This window comes from Aquarana catesbeiana, linkage group LG04 (genome assembly GCF_042186555.1).
Source record: "Aquarana catesbeiana isolate 2022-GZ linkage group LG04, ASM4218655v1, whole genome shotgun sequence".
Lineage (NCBI taxonomy): Eukaryota > Metazoa > Chordata > Amphibia > Anura > Ranidae > Aquarana > Aquarana catesbeiana.
The window spans coordinates 140,056,502-140,076,749 of record NC_133327.1 but is presented as its reverse complement, the minus strand read 5'-3'; the positions used below and the strand labels follow the sequence as shown (position 1 = coordinate 140,076,749).

The 20,248-nt window shown below is 42.5% G+C and overlaps 1 protein-coding gene across 2 annotated transcripts in view; it reads right to left on the bottom strand.

The window, feature by feature from the left end:
- MYO7B (myosin VIIB) overlaps positions 1–20,248 on the bottom strand; it is a 422,737-nt gene that overhangs the window by 72,636 nt on the left and 329,853 nt on the right. For both annotated transcript variants that reach the window (XM_073625783.1, XM_073625782.1), the window contains 3 exons: positions 8,976–9,100; positions 8,712–8,869; positions 8,394–8,547 (listed from right to left, as the gene is read on the bottom strand). In XM_073625783.1, coding sequence (XP_073481884.1) covers positions 8,394–8,547; positions 8,712–8,869; positions 8,976–9,100 — 437 coding nt within the window. The remainder of the gene's footprint in view (positions 1–8,393; positions 8,548–8,711; positions 8,870–8,975; positions 9,101–20,248) is intronic.

The window sequence follows — 20,248 nt, the reverse complement described above, 5'->3', positions numbered from 1 at the left end:
CCAATTATGGATTTCATCCTTCTTTTTTGCCTAACTCTTTTCCAGAGGTGTCAGTTCCTGCGGTACAAGACCGAATAAGTTTTATTCAAACTAATTTCCAATTAATTCAGGAAGCTATGAAGAAGGCTCAGGACAGCTACAAGAAATGCTATGACAGGGGAAGGAGGAGCAATCCAACTTTTAAAATCAGGGATGAAGTCTGGCTATCTGCAACAAACCTTAAACTTTCTTGTCCCTCACGCAAATTGGGCCCAAAATTTATTGGTCCCTTCAAAGTGAAAAGTGTAGTGAACCCCATGGCTTTTGAACTTTCTCTACCTAGCTCTTACAGAATTCATCCTGTTTTTCATACTTCTCTTTTGAAACCAGTAACTCCCAGCTCTTTCCCAGGAAGGGAAGAATTGCCACCTCCTCCGATCAATATTGAAGGCGAAGATGAATTTGAGGTGGAGGCTATAATGGACTGTAGAAGGAGGGGGGGTCGTGTCCAGTACCTGGTCAAGTGGAAGGAGTACCCCCCAGAAGATAACTCTTGGGAACCTTCCTCCAATATACACGCCCCACGTTTAATACAAGCGTTTCACAAGAAATATCCGGGAGTACTGGCCAGATTGGGCATCCGGAGGCTGCCCCTTGGGGGGGGCACTGTCAGAGAAGTAATAGAAAAAGAGCTTGCCAATATCGGAATGTTCCTGTGCGTCTGCGCAGCGTAGTCGCGCTTCGGCGCATGCGGGTTAGCGATGTATCGGAACGGCACACACGGGTTCATGACACGACGCAACGGCGTAATGGCGAACCCACGTTCACACGTTAGCGTTACACCCCCTTGCTGGCCTATATAAAGACTGATCTGTTCCCTGTATAATTGCTAGTTTGTCTTTCAGATTCCTGTGTTCCGTTCCTGATTCTTGCTACTTGTATTTACCTGTTGTGACCCTGATTGACCTGACCTACCTTGCTTCTCTCCAGTGTTTGACCCCGGCTTGTTCAAAGGACTTCTCTATCATTTTCTTCATGTGTTTGACCCTCGGCCTGTCTTTTGGATTCTCCTGCCTTCCTGTGTATGACCCTGGCTTGTTTAACGGACTCCTCTGCTGTCCATCTCCAGTGCACTATCTCCGGCTCGCCTTCAGGATTTCTCTGATTACTGTCTGCTGTGTTTGACCCCAGGACTGTTGAGGACTTCCTTATCCACTTGCTCCCAGTGTATGTTCCCGGCCTGCACCACAGACTTTCTATTACTGGGTTCTCCGTGCCTAACCTCCTGCACTCTGCTCAACTCCCACTGTGCCTGTGGGTTAGAACCCCAGCCGGGTCTTCTACTTCAGTTCTGGGGCCGGATTCATCGCTGCTCTTCATCTCCACGCTGCAGGAGTCCTCCTCTCAAGAGCTATCTACCTGCTGGCGACCCGTGCCTCTCTGTGCCCTATACCCTCTGTACCATCTCCAGGGGTATAGTGCGCTTAGCTGCAAGGGAAGCCACTCCCAGCATCTCGGCTTCAGTGAGTACCCTGATACTCTATGTCCAATCAGGCAGGCCCTTGCACTACATCAGGGGTGTCCCATGGGCTGCATGTGGCCCCAAGGAATTTAGCATGCAGCCTGAGCCCTTCTGAAGGAACGCTGGGGAAGCCAGGAAAATGCACGCATGGAGAACTGCTTCCTGTGTCTTACTGGCTTCTCTGTCTGTATACCAGAGAGTCTCTGAAGCATTCTAAGAAATACAGCAAGGGCTAAGGTAAGGCCTTGTTCTCAAAATAAAAAAAAGCTGGTATCTTTCTACAACAGAGGTACATACATTAATGGTATATTGGTACATAGGGGAGCTGGATTTAGAAAAAAAAGGAGAACTTAGCCTTTAAGGCAATGTAATAAATCATTATGTACAAATGAGAATTGTATGAAGAGGTTTAATGCACATTATCTATCCTGTTAATGTATACTACATCACTAGTACATCAATTCTGTGTCAGCTGTATTATTTATGTAAGGGCTTGCTAAAATTAAACTTCAATTTTTAGTTTTAGTAAATTTTTTAAATGTTTCGGATTTCAGATTAAGATATGGAAATGTCCATAATATTAATGCTTTCAAGACTGCTTCATAAAATAGGAGATGAACTAATATCAGACTATCTTTTAGGGCTAATATTTCTGGGTAATGATGCTTGTCTGATGGATACAGCTTGTCACTGAGTATTTTTATACAGCAAGACATATTATGACAGCCTCAGTTCCTGTGATGAATAGAGTTTTAATTTATACGCAGCTAAGCTCAGCACTGCAGTGGGTTTTCTGGTAGAAATAACTAGAAATAACTATTCAAAATGCAGAGTAAAGCAGTTTTGATTAGAAGCAGGTACACCAAAAAAGTAAGCTCACAGAAAAAAATGAAATGGAGTTCACCAACACAACACAAAACAACAGTGTTGCTAATCTCTGACAATACCGAAATTGATATTTTAGTTAAAGGTGGAATATGCTGGGCTCAGATCTCTTAGGGTGTCTAGTCATGAAATCTCCCTTATTTGGTTACTGCAGGTGTGAAAAGCCCTGGAACAGGAATCCCAAGTGATATAAGAAATCATTAAATGCTCAACTCCTTAACATATACCAACAACTAAATCTCAACTTTAGCTTACAGACAATAATAAAATAATACATTGCTTTATACCAGTTACATAGTTACATAGTAGTTACATAGTAGGTGAGGTTGAAAAAAGACACAAGTCCATCAAGTCCAACCTATGTGTGTGATTATGTGTCAGTATTACATTACATATCCCTGTATATTGCGGTCAATAAAGTAAAATTCAAAAAGCAAATATTGGAGCTATCCTCACAATCCAGCAACACAAATTTTCTGGGTTTAAAGACGCTTCCAGGACACGTCAAAAATCTGCCCTGGGCTCACCAGAACCTGCTGCTCTCTCAGCATTACATGAAGACGTTCTCTGCAGCATAACCCACAATATCAAAAGACTATACCAGAGACCCCTGGAAAAAGGTATGTATAAAGATGTAAAGGAAAAATGTGGGGGGTTATGGCCCAGTCTGGAGTTAAAACAGTTTTGGGTAGATTGACCATCTAATGAAGTACTGGTGTAATTGTAATGTTTGCCTTCATATTCTGGAGAGCAGCAACACTCAATGAGTGTGGTGGGCTTTCTTTTCATAGCTATTGCTGTGGAGTTTGGCAGGCCATTAATCATTTGCTTTGTTTAACCAGCGGATTGAACGAAAAAATGATCCTATTTCAATATCCACACTTTCGATGTGGATGAGGGAATCACTCCTGCCGTGTTATTGTAAAGATTTCCCACGCTCAGAATGCAATGATTAGTGCTGCCAGCTATGGTCAGTGGCACTGATCGATTTGGAAAAACTCCACATGCTTGTTGTACAGAAGTAGATTGATAAATTGACTTCTGTACAACCAGGGTGCCAATGCACGGATCAAAATGTTGCCAGTCTCTGATGAAGCAGCAAATGTCAACCCATGTATGGCTGGCTTTTGGTGTATACAAGGATTGGTTGCTAATAGGACCACAATCAAGATAGGAAAAGCCGGCAACTCCATGTCCATATCCAAAATGTAAACGTTTATTGGTACATGTAAAAGGATACAAGGGCTAACGCGTTTCGGCACACTGCCTTGGTCACAGCACAAAGATAAAAATGACAAACATGCTATATTTAGTAAACAGGAAGGGAAACAACTCCAACCACCGCATGAGCAATAATCCAATCATGCTAAATAATCTGTCGGACTGCCAAGCTGATGGAAGTGGGGAGGGGAAGAAAGATCATATACCACTAGTGAAAACATCAAAATATAAACAAAATAAAAATAAAAAAAAAAAATGAAATAAACCATGAAGAAAAGACAAAAAGGAAAAAAAAAAAAAAGGAGAAAAAGGAAACAAAAAAGGAGGAAAACAATGACAAATAATTCTAAATATCATTATAAACACTAGCGTATGAAAAAGTGAGTTGTAACATGCCTGCATGGAGCTGTTCTACACATATATAGATGGGTATGAAGTAGGGCTGCTGAAATTAATCGCCGAATCGACGCATCGGCATCCGACCGTCCACGATGCGGCATCGATGCTATAGCTTTAAGGCATCGATTGAGGATGACGTCATCCTCGCGCCGCGTTATGCCCCGCCTCCGCGACCGAAGGGAGCCGAAAGCCGCCGAAGAGCCGCGGAAGTAAGCCGCGCCGGCTTTTCCTTCATGTTGTCTCTGACTTATGTCACCCCCCTGCTGCCCTGCGGGGAGCGACGCTGTATGCATGTTCGCGGGGACATGGAGCTGCTGCTGCTAAGAGTGGCGGTGGCCAGCTTGTGGAGCACGGAGCTCCGAGGAGGAGAGTGGAGCCGCGGCATGTCAAGCCAGGTAAGGGGGCCGCATGGAGGACAGCTCTGCTCTTCCCCCACCTCTACACAGTGAACATGCAAATAGGGCAATAAATTAAAAAATTGTGTGCAGAGCTTTGTGGTGATAGTAAATGCACAAAAAAGTCTTACTTATTCAAAGTAATTCCAGTGCTGAGTGTTCTCTGCTGTGCCATTCCTGATTTCTGGTGAATGATTTGAACACAGCAGAGAACACTCAGCACTGGAATTACTTTGAATAAGTAAGACTTTTTTGTGCATTTATTATCACCACAAAGCTCTGCACACAATTTTTTGATTTATTGCCCTATTTGCATGTTCACTGTGTAGAGGTGGGGGAAGAAGGATGGGAATTGGTCTGTGGTGACACTGGGCAGGGGAGCGCTATGGTAATAGTATTATATGGGGACAGGTTAGTGGTGAGGGGGGCGGGGTATTATTCATCTTGGATAGGACAGTCTGGCACCTCCCTTACCATGTCCAGCAGGTCTGCAGTCTCTGACCATCTCCTGTACTATGTCTGCAGTCTCTGACCATCTCCTGTACTATGTCTGCAGTCTCTGGTCATCTCCTGTACCATGTCTGCAGTCTCTGACCATCTCCTGTACTATGTCTGCAGTCTCTGACCATCTCCTGTACTATGTCTGCAGTCTCTGACCATCTCCTGTACTATGTCTGCAGTCTCTGACCATCTCCTGTATTATGTCTGCAGTCTCTGACCATCTCCTGTACTATGTCTGCAGTCTCTGACCATCTCCTGTACTATGTCTGCAGTCTCTGACCATCTCCTGTACTATGTCTGCAGTCTCTGACCATCTCCTGTACTATGTCTGCAGTCTCTGATCATCTCCTGTACCATGTCTGCAGTCTCTGACCATCTCCTGTACCATTTCTGCAGTCTCTGACCATCTCCTGTACCATGTCTGCAGTCTCTGATCATCTCCTGTACCATGTCTGCAGTCTCTGATCATCTCCTGTACCATGTCTGCAGTCTCTGATCATCTCCTGTACCATGTCTGCAGTCTCTGATCATCTCCTGTACCATGTCTGCAGTCTCTGACCATCTCCTGTACTATTTCTGCAGTCTCTGACCATCTCCTGTACCATGTCTGCAGTCTCTGATCATCTCCTGTACTATGTCTGCAGTCTCTGACCATCTCCTGTACTATGTCTGCAGTCTCTGATCATCTCCTGTACCATGTCTGCAGTCTCTGACCATCTCCTGTACCATGTCTGCAGTCTCTGATCATCTCCTGTACCATGTCTGCAGTCTCTGATCATCTCCTGTACCATTTCTGCAGTCTCTGACCATCTCCTGTACCATGTCTGCAGTCTCTGACCATCTCCTGTACTATGTCTGCAGTCTCTGACCATCTCCTGTACTATGTCTGCAGTCTCTGACCATCTCCTGTATTATGTCTGCAGTCTCTGACCATCTCCTGTACTATGTCTGCAGTCTCTGACCATCTCCTGTACTATGTCTGCAGTCTCTGAAAATCTCCTGTACTATGTCTGCAGTCTCTGACCATCTCCTGTACTATGTCTGCAGTCTCTGATCATCTCCTGTACCATGTCTGCAGTCTCTGACCATCTCCTGTACTATTTCTGCAGTCTCTGACCATCTCCTGTACCATGTCTGCAGTCTCTGATCATCTCCTGTACCATGTCTGCAGTCTCTGATCATCTCCTGTACCATGTCTGCAGTCTCTGATCATCTCCTGTACCATGTCTGCAGTCTCTGACCATCTCCTGTACTATTTCTGCAGTCTCTGACCATCTCCTGTACCATGTCTGCAGTCTCTGATCATCTCCTGTACTATGTCTGCAGTCTCTGACCATCTCCTGTACTATGTCTGCAATCTCTGATCATCTCCTGTACCATGTCTGCAGTCTCTGACCATCTCCTGTACCATGTCTGCAGTCTCTGATCATCTCCTGTACCATGTCTGCAGTCTCTGATCATCTCCTGTACCATTTCTGCAGTCTCTGACCATCTCCTGTACCATGTCTGCAGTCTCTGACCATCTCCTGTATCATGTCTGCAGTCTCTGACCATCTTCTGTAGTCATTTGGGGGCAGTCTGGAGCTCCTCTTTAAGTTGTCTGCACTGTTTACACTTTGCTACATGCAAGGAGTGTTGTCTTTTTTTTAAGAACAGATAAAATTTAAAAAATGGAGTTCTTCTGACTACTTAATTTTTTTGGATGAAAACCGCGCGCAGTAATCGTGATGCATCGTGAATCGTGGACCTGATAATCGTAATCGAATCGAACCGTGAGGCCAGTGAAGATGCGCACCCCTAGTATGAAGTAAAATAAGATTTTGTTCCTTTAATTATAATTACCAATTCTATAAAAAAAAATCCATATACAAGCCCCAAGCACTACAAATTGAATGTTACAGAAAGCTGAAATAAAGGTTTAAAAGACAGCTAAACTTGACTACTATTTTAAAAAGAGATCTGCATACACATAACAGATATGATGTGGATTTCTTTTTAAAATAGTTGTCAAGTTTAGCTGTCTTTTAAACCTTTATTTCAGCTTTCTGTAACATTCAATTAGTAGTGCTTGGGGCTTGTATATGGATTTTTATAGAATTGGTAATTATACATAAAAGGAACAAAATCTTTTTTACTCCATACCCATATATATATATGTGTAGAACAGGTCCATGCTGGTATGTTACAACTCACTTTTTCATATGCTAGTGTTTATAAAGATATTTGGAATTATTTGTCATTATTTTCCTCCTTTTTTCTTTTTCTCCCTTTTCCTTTTTGATTTTTCTTCATGGTTTATATCATTTTTATTTTTTATTTTTATTTTGTTTATATTTTGATGTTTTCACTAGTGGTATATGATCTTTCTTTCCCTCCCCACTTCCATCAGCTGGGGAGTCCGAAAGATTAATTTGCATGGTTGATTATTGCTCATGCGGTGAGTGGGGTTGTTTCCCTTCCTGTTTACTATATATAGAGTGTTTGTCATTTTTATCTTTGTGCTGTGACAAAGGCGGTGTGCCAAAACTCTCCAGCCCTTGTATCTTTTTACATGTAACAATAAACGTTTACATTTTGGATATGGACATGGAGTTGCCAGATTTTTCTATCTTGATTGTTGCCTAGTGTTGACCAGAGAACACAATAGCCAGAGCACCCTATCGTGGGCTCTATCTTCATACTTAGGAGAATCCCTTGGTGAGAGCGCTGCATTTCTGTTCATATAAATGGACCACAGTACTAACATGCATTACATAGGTATAAAAGCTACAAATATCATAAAGATAAATAAAGGCTGTCATAGATGAATTGGTGGGGAAATTCAGAGAATATGCTACTTCTGATGTGTTTTATTGACATATGAATGAAACCATCAAAACATTTGTGCTTATACCTGCAAATTTGTAAGCCGTTCAGTCTCTGAGAACTTGGGAAATGCAGTTATTTGTTAGAATGTCCTCCCATGTTCACCAAAATATATTCCAAGGCCCTCATTCTAGTCACATTATTAGTATAAAAAGTGAAAAAGGTCTTGGCTTTGTTCTTAACTTTGAACAATATTTCTCCTTCTAGCAACTATAAATATCTCTTTCACACAGATGTAAACCATTTGTGCTTGTTTTCATTAACTTACAAACTTGAACTGGCCATACACTGATATTTTGTTTCCAAAAAGCTGATTCCTCCATCCACACAAAATGAGATGGATGGAGGAATACCCCTGCTGGGATACTGTATTCTAACAGCTGCAGCTACCATGGTCAGAACAGATTGATCAGGACACACTGCAGTCGCTGATCAACAAAAAATTTCCAACATATTCCTTTAACAAAAATTGATCAAACAATTGACTTCTTTCAAGTAGGGAAGGCAACATATTCAAAATGTGTCTGGTCCCTGCTGAACAGTCAGAATTTTGATCAGTGTATAGCCAGCTATAGTTTCCGATCTATACATCAATGAACTTGTTTACATTAAATTATTTGTATTACCTGTTGTTGTTTCCTGTCATTTGCTTTATTATCTGGCAATAGATTTCGTCTCTTAGAGCTTCCTCACGTATGGGGCCTGAGAATATCTGATCTGTAAGTTCCACTGGGGAGCGAGCCTGCTTTGATGGATAGTCACCCATGTACTTCATGATAGGTAAAGCATGTTAAGGTTTAATAAAGTGCAAAAAAACAGCATATAGTGAATCTTTTAAGAACAGGCTCCTTTCTTTTAAATAACTTTAAATAAGTTTAATTGAAGCCACTTCCTAGGTCATATACTTTATATCAGTAGTAGTCTGATGCATTAGGAAAGGATATCAGTGAAAGCTTGGCAGGCATAATCCCGTAGGTCAAGTATATCACACACCTTCTTGAGCAGAGGCTGTCTGAGGGGCTCCCTGGCGTAAGCCCAGAGTTGAGTCTTAGCTCGCGATCTCTGAAGAAAGGCCCTGGAAACAGACTCAGCTTCTGGAGGCCTGCATAGTACACATAATGTCATCATCAAATCAATTATATTTATACAGGGTATATGGCATTATGAGTGTGGATGCTGTGTTTCTTTGTTGATGTTATTTTTAATACCTGAAATATTGCATAGCAAACTCCTCCAAAGTGTATGGCTTTACCTCTTCTTGCTCACCAAAGTCATCAGTCTGAGTATTAACAAATTCTGATTTGCGCTGTTCTGGAGACATTGCAATCAGTCGCTGAAACAGAATGGGCAAATAAGTTTTTGGGTATATTTAAAATTCATAAGAGGTAAAGAAAATATAAACTGCCATTCTGTAACAAAATATAGCATTATTAAATATCCAGGTTAGTTTACATGAAATTTCTATTTAGTCTACTGGTGACCATAATAAAGGCCTGGCACACATTAACTGGCTCGTATTAAAAAAAATAACAGAGAATTTAATCATTATCTGCAACTAAGCATTCCTGTCTCTTCTGAGAGCAGAAAATATTGACAATGGCACAAGTATCAAATAACAAAACAAAAACTGCGCTGCTAAATATATACCCAATTTGACAAACAAGTGCTAGTTTGCAACATAAGTAAGTGTCCATGATTAATTCAAGGTCCAATAATGATCCCACTGTGAACAGTGTTATCTCATTGAACCCGTGCTGGTGCTCTTAAAGACAGGAAGTTTTAATTTCCTTTTAAGAAAAAGTGCTCCAGGTATCCCCACATGAAAAACCAATCACCAGATTATGTTGACCCACTATTACTAGGAAGGTCAAGTTTCCTGAAGGCGTCCAATCAGGACAAAACGCACGTGTGAGAGAGTGAAACACGGCTCCAGGTGAGTCTCTACTGTTTCTGATGCCATTGCACACTGATGGGTGCTGGCCCTGTACATCACAGGAATCCCCATGTGAAGAAAGTCTGGCTGGCCGCACTTCCATAAAAACACCTTTATTGATGTAGAAAATTCACAATGACAATCCACAATGTACAAATGAGGGGTATAACTAACGCGTCTCACCCCATTCTTGGCGCTTAATCATAACTCAAAGGATACATCTACATGCAGGTATATATATATCTATATATCTATATAGATATATAGATATGTAGATATATATATATATAAATGATATGAATTCAGGTCTAACCAGCCCCTAGATCAATACTCCCAGCGTAGCTAATGAGACACAGATGTGGGCAATCAAGCACCATCATTGTGTCTCACAGAGCCACAATCCTAATGAGAATGAACCATATAAAAGCCTGTCAGAATAACAGGTCAAAAACTCTAATAATGACATATATACATATCCAACAACATGTAATATAATATGACACATGTCAATGAAAATGGACAATCAATATCTAAATGTCCATAAAAAATATATATAAATCTATAATGGAAAATTTGCTATTTAACAGAAAAATGACATGCATATATGCATATACATGCATGCAACATATGCACACAAGTAGGGATGAGCTTTGAGTTCGAGTCGAACTCATGTTCGACTCGAACATCGGCTGTTCGCCAGTTCGCCGAACAGCGAACAATTTGGGGTGTTCGCGGCAAATTCGAATGCCGCGGAACACCCTTTAAAAGTCTATGGGAGAAATCAAAAGTGCTAATTTTAAAGGCTTATATGCATGGTATTGTCATAAAAAGTGTTTGGGGACCCGGGTCCTGCCCCAGGGGACATGTATCAATGCAAAAAAAAGTTTTAAAAACGGCCGTTTTTTCGGGAGCAGTGATTTTAATAATGTTTAAAGTCAAACAATAAAAGTGTAATATCCCTTTAAATTTCGTACCTGGGGGGTGTCTATAGTATGCCTGTAAAGGGGCGCATGTTTCCTGTGTTTAGAACAGTCTGACAGCAAAATGACATTTCAAAGGAAAAAAGTCATTTAAACTACTCGCGGCTATACTGAATTGCCGGCCCGACAATACACATAAAAGTTCATTGATAAAAACGGCATGGGAATTCCCCACAGGGGAACCCCGAACCAAAATTTAAAAAATGACGTGGGGGTCCCCCTAAATTCCATACCAGGCCCTTCAGGTCTGGTATGGATATTAAGGGGAACCCCGGCCAAAATTAAAAAAAAATTGGCGTGGGGTCCCCCTCAAAATCTATACCAGACCCTTCAGGTCTGGTATGGATTTTAAGGGGAACTCCGCGCCAAAATTTTTAAAAAAATGGCGTGGGGTACCCCCAAAAATCCATACCAGACCCTTATCCGAGCACGCAACCTGGCAGGCCGCAGAGGGGGGATGAGAGAGCGCCCCCCCTCCTGAACCATACCAGGCCACATGCCCTCAACATTGGGAGGGTGCTTTGGGGGTAGCCCCCCAAAACACCTTGTCCCCATGTTGATGGGGACAAGGGCCTCATCCCCACAACCCTTGCCCAGTGGTTGTGGGGGTCTGCGGGCAGGGGGCTTATCGGAAACTGGAAGCCCCCTTTAACAAGGGGACCCCCAGATCCTGGCCCTCCCCCCTGTGTGAAATGGTAAGGGGGGTACAAAAGTACACCTACCATTTCACAAAAAAAATGTCAAAAATGTTAAAAATGACAAGAGACAGTTTTTGACAATTCCTTTATTTAAATGCTTCTTCTTTCTTCTATTTTCTATCTTCTTTCATCTATCTTATTTGTTCTATCTTCTATCTTCCTTCGGTTTCTTCCTCCATCTTCTTCTTCTTCTGGCTCTTGTTCTTCTGGTTCTTCTAGTTCTTCATTCGGTCTTCTCGTCCGGCATCTTCCTCAGCGGCGCCGTCTTCACTTCATCTTCTTTCCTCGGGCCGCTCCGCATCCACGATTGGATGGGAGGCTTCCGCTGTGTGACGCTTCTCCTCTTCTAACAGTTCTTAAATAACGGAGGGTGGGTGACCCCGCCCCCCTCTGACGCAGGGCGGGTGACCCTGCCCCCTATGACATCACGGGGAATGGCACAGGGAAGTCCCCGTGCGTCAGAGGGGGGCGGGGTCACCCGCCCTCCGTTATTTAAGAACTGTCAGAAGAGGAGAAGCGTCACACAGCGGGAGCCTCCCATCCAATCATGGATGCGGAGCGGCCCGAGGAAAGAAGATGAAGTGAAGACGACGCCGCTGAGGAAGATGCCGGTCGAGAAGACTGGATGAAGAACCAGAAGAACAAGAAGAACCAGAAGAATAAGAACCAGAAGAACAAGAAGATGGAGGAAGAAACCGAAGGAAGATAGAAGAAAGAAGAAGCATTTAAATAAAGGAATTGTCAAAAACTGTCTCTTGTCATTTTTAACATTTTTGACATTTTTTTTGTGAAATGGTAGGGGTACTTTTGTACCCCCTTACCATTTCACACCGGGGTGAGGGCCGGGATCTGGGGGTCCCCTTGTTAAAGGGGGCTTCCAGATTCCGATAAGCCCCCTGCCCGCAGACCCCCACAACCACCAGGCAAGGGTTGTGGGGATGAGGCCCTTGTCCTCATCAACATGGGGACAAGGTGCTTTGGGGGGCTACCCCCAAAGCACCCTCCCAATGTTGAGGGCATGTGGCCTGGTACGGTTCAGGGGGGGGGGGCCGCTCTCTCGTCCCCCCCTCTTTTCCTGCGGCCTGCCAGGTTGCGTGCTCAGATAAGGGTCTGGTATGGATTTTTGGGGGTACCCCATGCCATTTTTTTAAAAAATTTTGGCGCGGGGTTCCCCTTAAAATCCATACCAGACCTGAAGGGTCTGGTATAGATTTTGAGGGGGACCCCACGCCAATTTTTTTTTTAAATTTTGGCCGGGGTTCCCCTTAATATCCATACCAGACCTGAAGGGCCTGGTATGGAATTTAGGGGGGCCCCCCCACGTCATTTTTTTTTAAATTTTGGTTCGGGGTTCCCCTGTGGGGAATTCCCATGCCGTTTTTATCAATGAACTTTTATGTGTATTGTCGGGCCGGGAATTCAGTATAGCCGCGAGTAGTTTTAACCAGTTGCCGACCGCCGCACGACGATGTACGTCGGCAGAATGGCACGGGCAGGCAAAAGGACCCCCCCCCCGGTGCCAGCGGCGGTCGGATTCAGGTCAGGGTCGATCAAAGGTGAGGGGGAGGCTACTCATTCGTGGCTCCCCCCTCGCGATCGCTCCTGGCCAATGACGGGCTTCCTCGGCTTCTGTGAATGTAAACAGAAGTGGATGAAGTGATGTCACTCTCCTCGATCCGGTCTTTTCTTTCCGGCGCCGAGGAGAGAAGTCATCCAAGTAAGTTTGCACCAACACTACACTAACAGTAGAACACGCAGGCACACTTGTCACCCCCCTGTCACCCCCCTGTACCCCCTGTCACACTGACACCAATAGCAGTTTTTTTTTTTCCTGATTATTGCATTGGTGTCAGTTTGTGACAGTTATAAGTGTTAGGGCAGTTAGGTTAGCCCCCTTTAGGTCTGGGGTACCCCCCTTTAGGTCTAGGGTACCCCCCTAACCCCCCTAATAAAGTTTTAACCCCGTGATCACCCCCGTCGCCAGTGTCACTAAGCGATCGTTTTTCTGATCGCTGTATTAGTGACACAGGTGACGCTAGTTAGGGAGGTAAGTATATAGGTTCGCCGTCAGTGTTTTATAGCGACAGGGACCCCCATATACTACCTACTAAAGGTTTTAACCCCTTGATTGCCCCCTAGTTAACCCTTTCACCAGTGATCACCATATAATTGTTACGGGTGACGCTGGTTAGTTGGTTTGTTTATTATAGTTTATTATAGTTTTAGGGCACTCGCCGTTTATTACCTTATAAAGGTTTAACCCCCTAATTGCCCGGCGGTGATATAAGTTAAGTTTTTAGGGTCAGATAAGGTCTGCGCCGCCCCAGGCAGCGTCAGGTTAGCGCCAGTACCGCTAACACCCACGCACGCAGCATACACCTCCCTTAGTGCTATAGTATCTGAACGGATCGATATCTGATCCGATCAGATCTATACTCCCCAGCAGTTTAGGGTCCCCACTACCATACACTAGTTGAGTTTTAGCGTAGGGTACAGCACTGCACAGACTAGGACACACTTTCACAGGGTCTCCCAAGATGCCATCGCATTTTGAGAGACCCAAACCTGGAACCGTTACAGTTTTAAAAGTTACAGTTATAAAAAAAAAATGTAAAAAAAAAAAAAAAAAAAGTAAAAAAAAAAAAAATACACAAAAAAAATATAAAATAAAAAAAACAAAAATAGTTGTCATTTTATTGTTCTCTCTCTCTCTATTTTCTCTCTATTGTTCTGCTCTTTTTTACTGTATTCTATTCTGCAATGTTTTATTGTTATGTTTTATCATGTTTGCTTTTCAGGTATGTAATTTTTTTATAGTTTACTGTGTTTTAACCATTTTTTTGTTTTCAGGTATGCCATTCAGCTGCAGCGCGGATTTATTTATCTTGACAGCAACAGCGTTTGCTCCCACGATACATAAAGCCGTGACTCCAGCGCTGTCGGAGGTGATTTCACCACCACAGTTACATACTTCAGCATATATGCCGAAGCGTGGGGGCAGCAGTGGGTGGAGGAGCGATTTGCTCCTGCCTTTTGTGGGAGGATGCCCCCATGCTTCGGCATATATATATTTTAGGTAGGCACAGGTTGCGTTAAATGTTTTATTTTTTACTGTTTTTTTTTTGTATTTGCTTTGCAGGTATGGTAAGTATTACTGTTATACTGTAATGTTACTTTGTTTTTTGTTAACCATCATTTACTTAGCAGGTACGCCATTCAGTTGCAGCGCGGATTTATTTATCTTGACAGCAACAGCGTTTGCTCCCACGATACATAAAGCCGTGACTCCAGCGCTGTCGGAGGTGATTTCACCACCACAGTTACATACTTCAGCATATATGCCGAAGCGTGGGGGCAGCAGTGGGTGGAGGAGCGATTTGCTCCTGCCTTTTGTGGGAGGATGCCCCCATGCTTCGGCATATATATATTTTAGGTAGGCAAAGGTTGCGTTAAATGTTTTATTTTTTACTATGTTTTTTTTTTTGTATTTGCTTTGCAGGTATGGTAAGTATTACTGTTATACTGTAATGTTACTTTGTTTTTTGTTAACCATCATTTGCTTAGCAATTACGCCATTCAGTTGCAGCGCGGATTTATTTATCTTGACAGCAACAGCGTTTGCTCCCACGATACATAAAGCCGTGACTCCAGCGCTGTCGGAGGTGATTTCACCACCACAGTTACATACTTCAGCATATATGCCGAAGCGTGGGGGCAGCAGTGGGTGGAGGAGCGATTTGCTCCTGCCTTTTGTGGGAGGATGCCCCCATGCTTCGGCATATATATATTTTAGGTAGGCACAGGTTGCGTTAAATGTTTTATTTTTTACTATTTTTTTTTTTGTATTTGCTTTGCAGGTATGGTAAGTATTACTGTTATACTGTAATGTTACTTTGTTTTTTGTTAACCATCATTTGCTTAGCAGGTACGCCATTCAGTTGCAGCGCGGATTTATTTATCTTGACAGCAACAGCGTTTGCTCCCACGATACATAAAGCCGTGACTCCAGCGCTGTCGGAGGTGATTTCACCACCACAGTTACATACTTCAGCATATATGCCGAAGCGTGGGGGCAGCAGTGGGTGGAGGAGCGATTTGCTCCTGCCTTTTGCGGGAGGATGCCCCCATGCTTCGGCATATATAAACGGTGCATGTATGCCCATCATTAGAAGTGGGTGGATGAAGGGAGGTATTCTAATGGTGGGCATACCCACCGATCAATATGTTTTTTTCGTTCAGCCCACAGGCTGCATGAAAAAAAAGTTTACAATATATGCCCAACAAGGACCAGTAACGTACTGGTATGTTGCTGGACTTTGAGTGGTTATACCAGAATGATGCCTGCAGGTTTAGGTATCATCTTGGTATGATTCTTTCACAAGCAGTGGGAGGGAACGACCCCCCCCCCCACCGTCTTCCATGTTTTTCTCTGGCTCTCCTGTCCCAACAGGGAACCTGAGAATGCAGCCGGTGATTCAGCCAGCTGACCATAGAGCTGATCAGAGACCAGAGTGGCTCCAAACATCTCTATGGCCTAAGAAACCGGAAGCTACGAGCATTTCATGACTTAGATTTTGCCGGATGTAAACAGCGCCATTGAGAAATTGGGAAAGCATTTTATCACACCAACTTTGGCGTGGTCAGATGCTTTGAGGGCAGAGGAGAGATCTAGAGTCTAACAGACCCCAATTTTTTCAAAAAAGAGTACCTGTCACTACCTATTGCTATCATAGGGGATATTTACGTTCCCTGAGATAACAATAAAAATGATTAAAAAAAATAAAAATGAAAGGAACAGTTTAAAAATAAGATAAAAATGCAAAAAAATAAGAAAAAAAAAAAAAAAAAAAGCACCCCTGTCCCCCCCTGCTCTCGCGCAAAGGCGAACGCAAGCGTCGGTCTGGCGTCAAATGTAAACAGCAATTGCACCATGCATGTGAGGTATCACCGCGAAGGTCAGATCGAGGGCAGTAATTTTAGCAGTACACCTCCTCTGTAAATCTAAAGTGGTAACCTATAAAGGCTTTTAAAAATGTATTTAGTTTGTCGCCACTGCACGTTTGTGCGCAATTTTAAAGCATGTCATGTTTGGTATCCATGTACTCGGCCTAAGATCATCTTTTTTATTTCATCAAACATTTGGGCAATATAGTGTGTTTTAGTGCATTCAAATTTTAAAAAGTGTGTTTTTTCCCAAAAAAATGCGTTTGAAAAATCGCTGCGCAAATACTGTGAAAAAAAAAAAATAAACACCCATCATTTTAATCTGTAGGGCATTTGCTTTAAAAATATATATAATGTTTTGGGGTTCAAAGTAATTTTCTTGCAAAAAAAAATAATTTTTTCATGTAAACAAAAAGTGTCAGAAAGGGCTTTGTCTTCTAGTAGTTAGAAGAGTGGGTGATGTGTGACATAAGCTTCTAAATGTTGTGCATAAAATGCCAGGACAGTTCAAACCCCCTCCAAATGACCCCATTTTGGAAAGTAGACACCCCAAGCTATTTGCTGAGAGGCATGTCGAGTCCATGGAATAATTTATATTGTGACACAAGTTGCGGGAAAAAGACACATTTTTTTATTTTTATTTTTTTTTGCACAAAGTTGTCACTAAATGATATTTTGCTCAAACATGCTATGGGAATATGTGAAATTACACCCAAAAATACATTCTGTTGCTTCTCCTGAGTATGGGGATACCACATGTTTAGGACTTTTTGGGAGCCTAGCCGCGTACGGGACCCCGAAAACCAAGCACCGCCTTCAGGCTTTCTAAGAGCGTAAATTTTTGATTTCACTCTTCACTGCCTATCACAGTTTCGGAGGCCATGGAATGCCCAGATGGCAAACCCCCCCCCCCCCCCAAATGACCCCATTTTGGAAAATAGACACCCTAAGCTATTTGCTGAGGGTTATAGTGAGTATTTTGCAGACCTCACTTTTTGTCACAAACTTTTGAAAATTAAAAAAAGGAAAAAAAAATACATTTTTCTTGTCTTTCTTCATTTTCAAAAACAAATGAGACCTGCAAAATACTCACCATGCCTCTCAGCAAATAGCTTGGGGTGTCTACTTTCCAAAATGGGGTCATTTTGGGGGGTTTTATGCTATCTTGGCATTTTATGGCCTTCGAAACTGTGATAGGTAGTGAGGAGTGAAATCAAAACTTTACGCCCTTAGAAATCCTGAAGGCGGTGCTTGGTTTTCGGGCCCCGTACGCGGCTAGGCTCCCAAAAAGTCCTAAACATGTGGTATCCCCGTACTCAGGAGAAGCAGCAGAATGTATTTTGGGGTGTAATTCCACATATGCCCATGGCATGTTTGAGCAATATATCATTTAGTGACAACTTTGTGCAAAAAAAAAATTGTCACATTCCCGCAAATTGTGTCAAAATATAAAATATTCCATGGACTCAACATGCCTCTCAGCAAATAGCTTAGGGTGTCTACTTTCCAAAATGGGGTCATTTGGGGGGTTTTGTGCCATCTTGGCATTTTATGGCCTTCAAAACTGTGATAGGTAGTGAGGAGTGAAATAAAAAATGTACGCCCTTAGAAATCCTGAAGGCGGTGCTTGGTTTTCGGGGCCCCGTACGCGGCTAGGCTCCCAAAAAGTCCCACACATGTGGTATCCCCATACTCAGGAGAAGCAGCTAAATGTATTTTGGGGTGCAATTCCACATATGCCCATGGCCTGTGTGAGCAATATATAATTTAGTGACAACTTTGTACAAAAAAAAAAAAAAAATTGTCACTTTCCCGCAACTTGTGTCAAAAAATAAAATATTCCATGGACTGAACATGCCTCTCAGCAAATAGCTTGGGGTGTCTACATTCCAAAATGTGGTCATTTGGGGGGGGGGGGGGTTGTGCCATCTGGGTATTTTATGGCCTTCAAAACTGTGATAGGTAGTGAGGAGTGAAATCAAAAATTTACGCCCTTAGAAATCCTGAAGGCGGTGCTTGGTTTTCGGGGCCCCATATGCGGCTAGGCTCCCAAAAAGTCCCACACATGTGGTATCCCCATACTCAGGAGAAGCAGCTGAATGTATTTTGGGGTGCAATTCCACATATGCCCATGGCCTGTGTGAGCAATATATCATTTAGTGACAACTTTTTGTAAATTTTTTTTTTTTTTTGTCATTATTCAATCACTTGGGACAAAAAAAAAAAATATTCAATGGGCTCAACATGCCTCTCAGCAATTTCCTTGGGGTGTCTACTTTCCAAAATGGGGTCATTTGGGGGGGGGGTTTGTACTGCCCTGCCATTTTAGCACCTCAAGAAATGACATAGGCAGTCATAAACTTAAAGCTGTGTAAATTCCAGAAAATGTACCCTAGTTTGTAGACGCTATAACTTTTGCGCAAACCAATAAATATATGCTTATTGACTTTTTTTTTACCAAAGACATGTGGCCAAATACATTTTGGCCTAAATGTATGACTAAAATTGAGTTTATTGGATTTTTTTATAACAAAAAGTAGAAAATATCATTTTTTTTCAAAATTTTCGGTCTTTTTCCGTTTATAGCGCAAAAAATAAAAACGGCAGAGGTGATCAAATACCATCAAAAGAAAGCTCTATTTGTGGGAAGAAAAGGACGCAAATTTCGTTTGGGTACAGCATTGCATGACCACGCAATAAGCAGTTAAAGCGACGCAGTGCCAAATTGTAAAAAGTGCTCTGGTCAGGAAGGGGGTAAATCCTTCCGGGGCTGAAGTGGTTAGATGACTTTTTTCCTTTGAAATATCATTTTGCTGTCAGACTGTTCTAAACACGGGAAACATGCGCCCCTTTACAGGCATACTATAGACACCCCCCAGGTACAAAATTTAAAGGAATATTACACTTTTATTGTTTGACTTTAAGCATTATTAAAATCACTGCTCCTGAAAAAACGGCCGTTTTTAAAACTTTTTTTTGCATTGATACATGTCCCCTGGGGCAGGACCCGGGTCCCCAAACACTTTTTAGGACAATACCATGTAAATTAGCCTTTAAAATGAGCACTTTTGATTTAGAACGTTCGAGTCCCATAGACTTCAATGGGGTTCTAACGTTCATGCGAAGTTTTGGTCTGTTCGCAAGTTCTGGTGCAAACCGAACCGGGGGGTGTTCGGCTCATCCTTACACACAAGCATGCTACATGCATATATACATACTACACACATGTACGCAATAGGGTATCAGCTGGAGAGTATACGGATATCAAAAAAATATTGAAAATAGCATTGAAAAAATATATATATAAAGTGAAGCAGAAATCAAAAAATGAATAAATGTCAAAGCACAATGAAGCAGAAAAATGGATATAAAGAAACCCAGGGCTATAAATAATGATTACCTTATTTATAGTAATAGGAAATATCCTATTCAAAATTGAGACCTGCAGGTTTCCTAGTATTCAAGCAAAAGATCCAGAATACTTTCTTTTTACATAGCAATCTAAACTTATCGCCTCCTCTTTTTGGTACCACTATCTTCTCTATACCCTGTATATGTAAAGCTGATGAGTCGCCTGCATGGCATTCATAAAGTGCTTAGCTATATTTGCATATACACGATTGCAACATGCATACATGTATGCAACACGGGCACACAAGCATGCTATATCCACCCCATGCTTATAGCGGTATAAATTTGAGCACCCTTAAGGGGTCAGCACATTGCTGGGGGAGCACATTGCAGGGGCTTCTATCCTTAAGGCTTATTTCTCGAAGTGATTCTTTCTACAAGTGATATGCACTTCAATCTCTGCACTTCAGTGATTGCACAAAGCAAACATACATAGCAAACTGCACTGGAAAGAAAGCACCTAACAGACTGCAGGTGACCCTGTCTCTCTATTAAGCGCTCCTTCCACTCTGTAA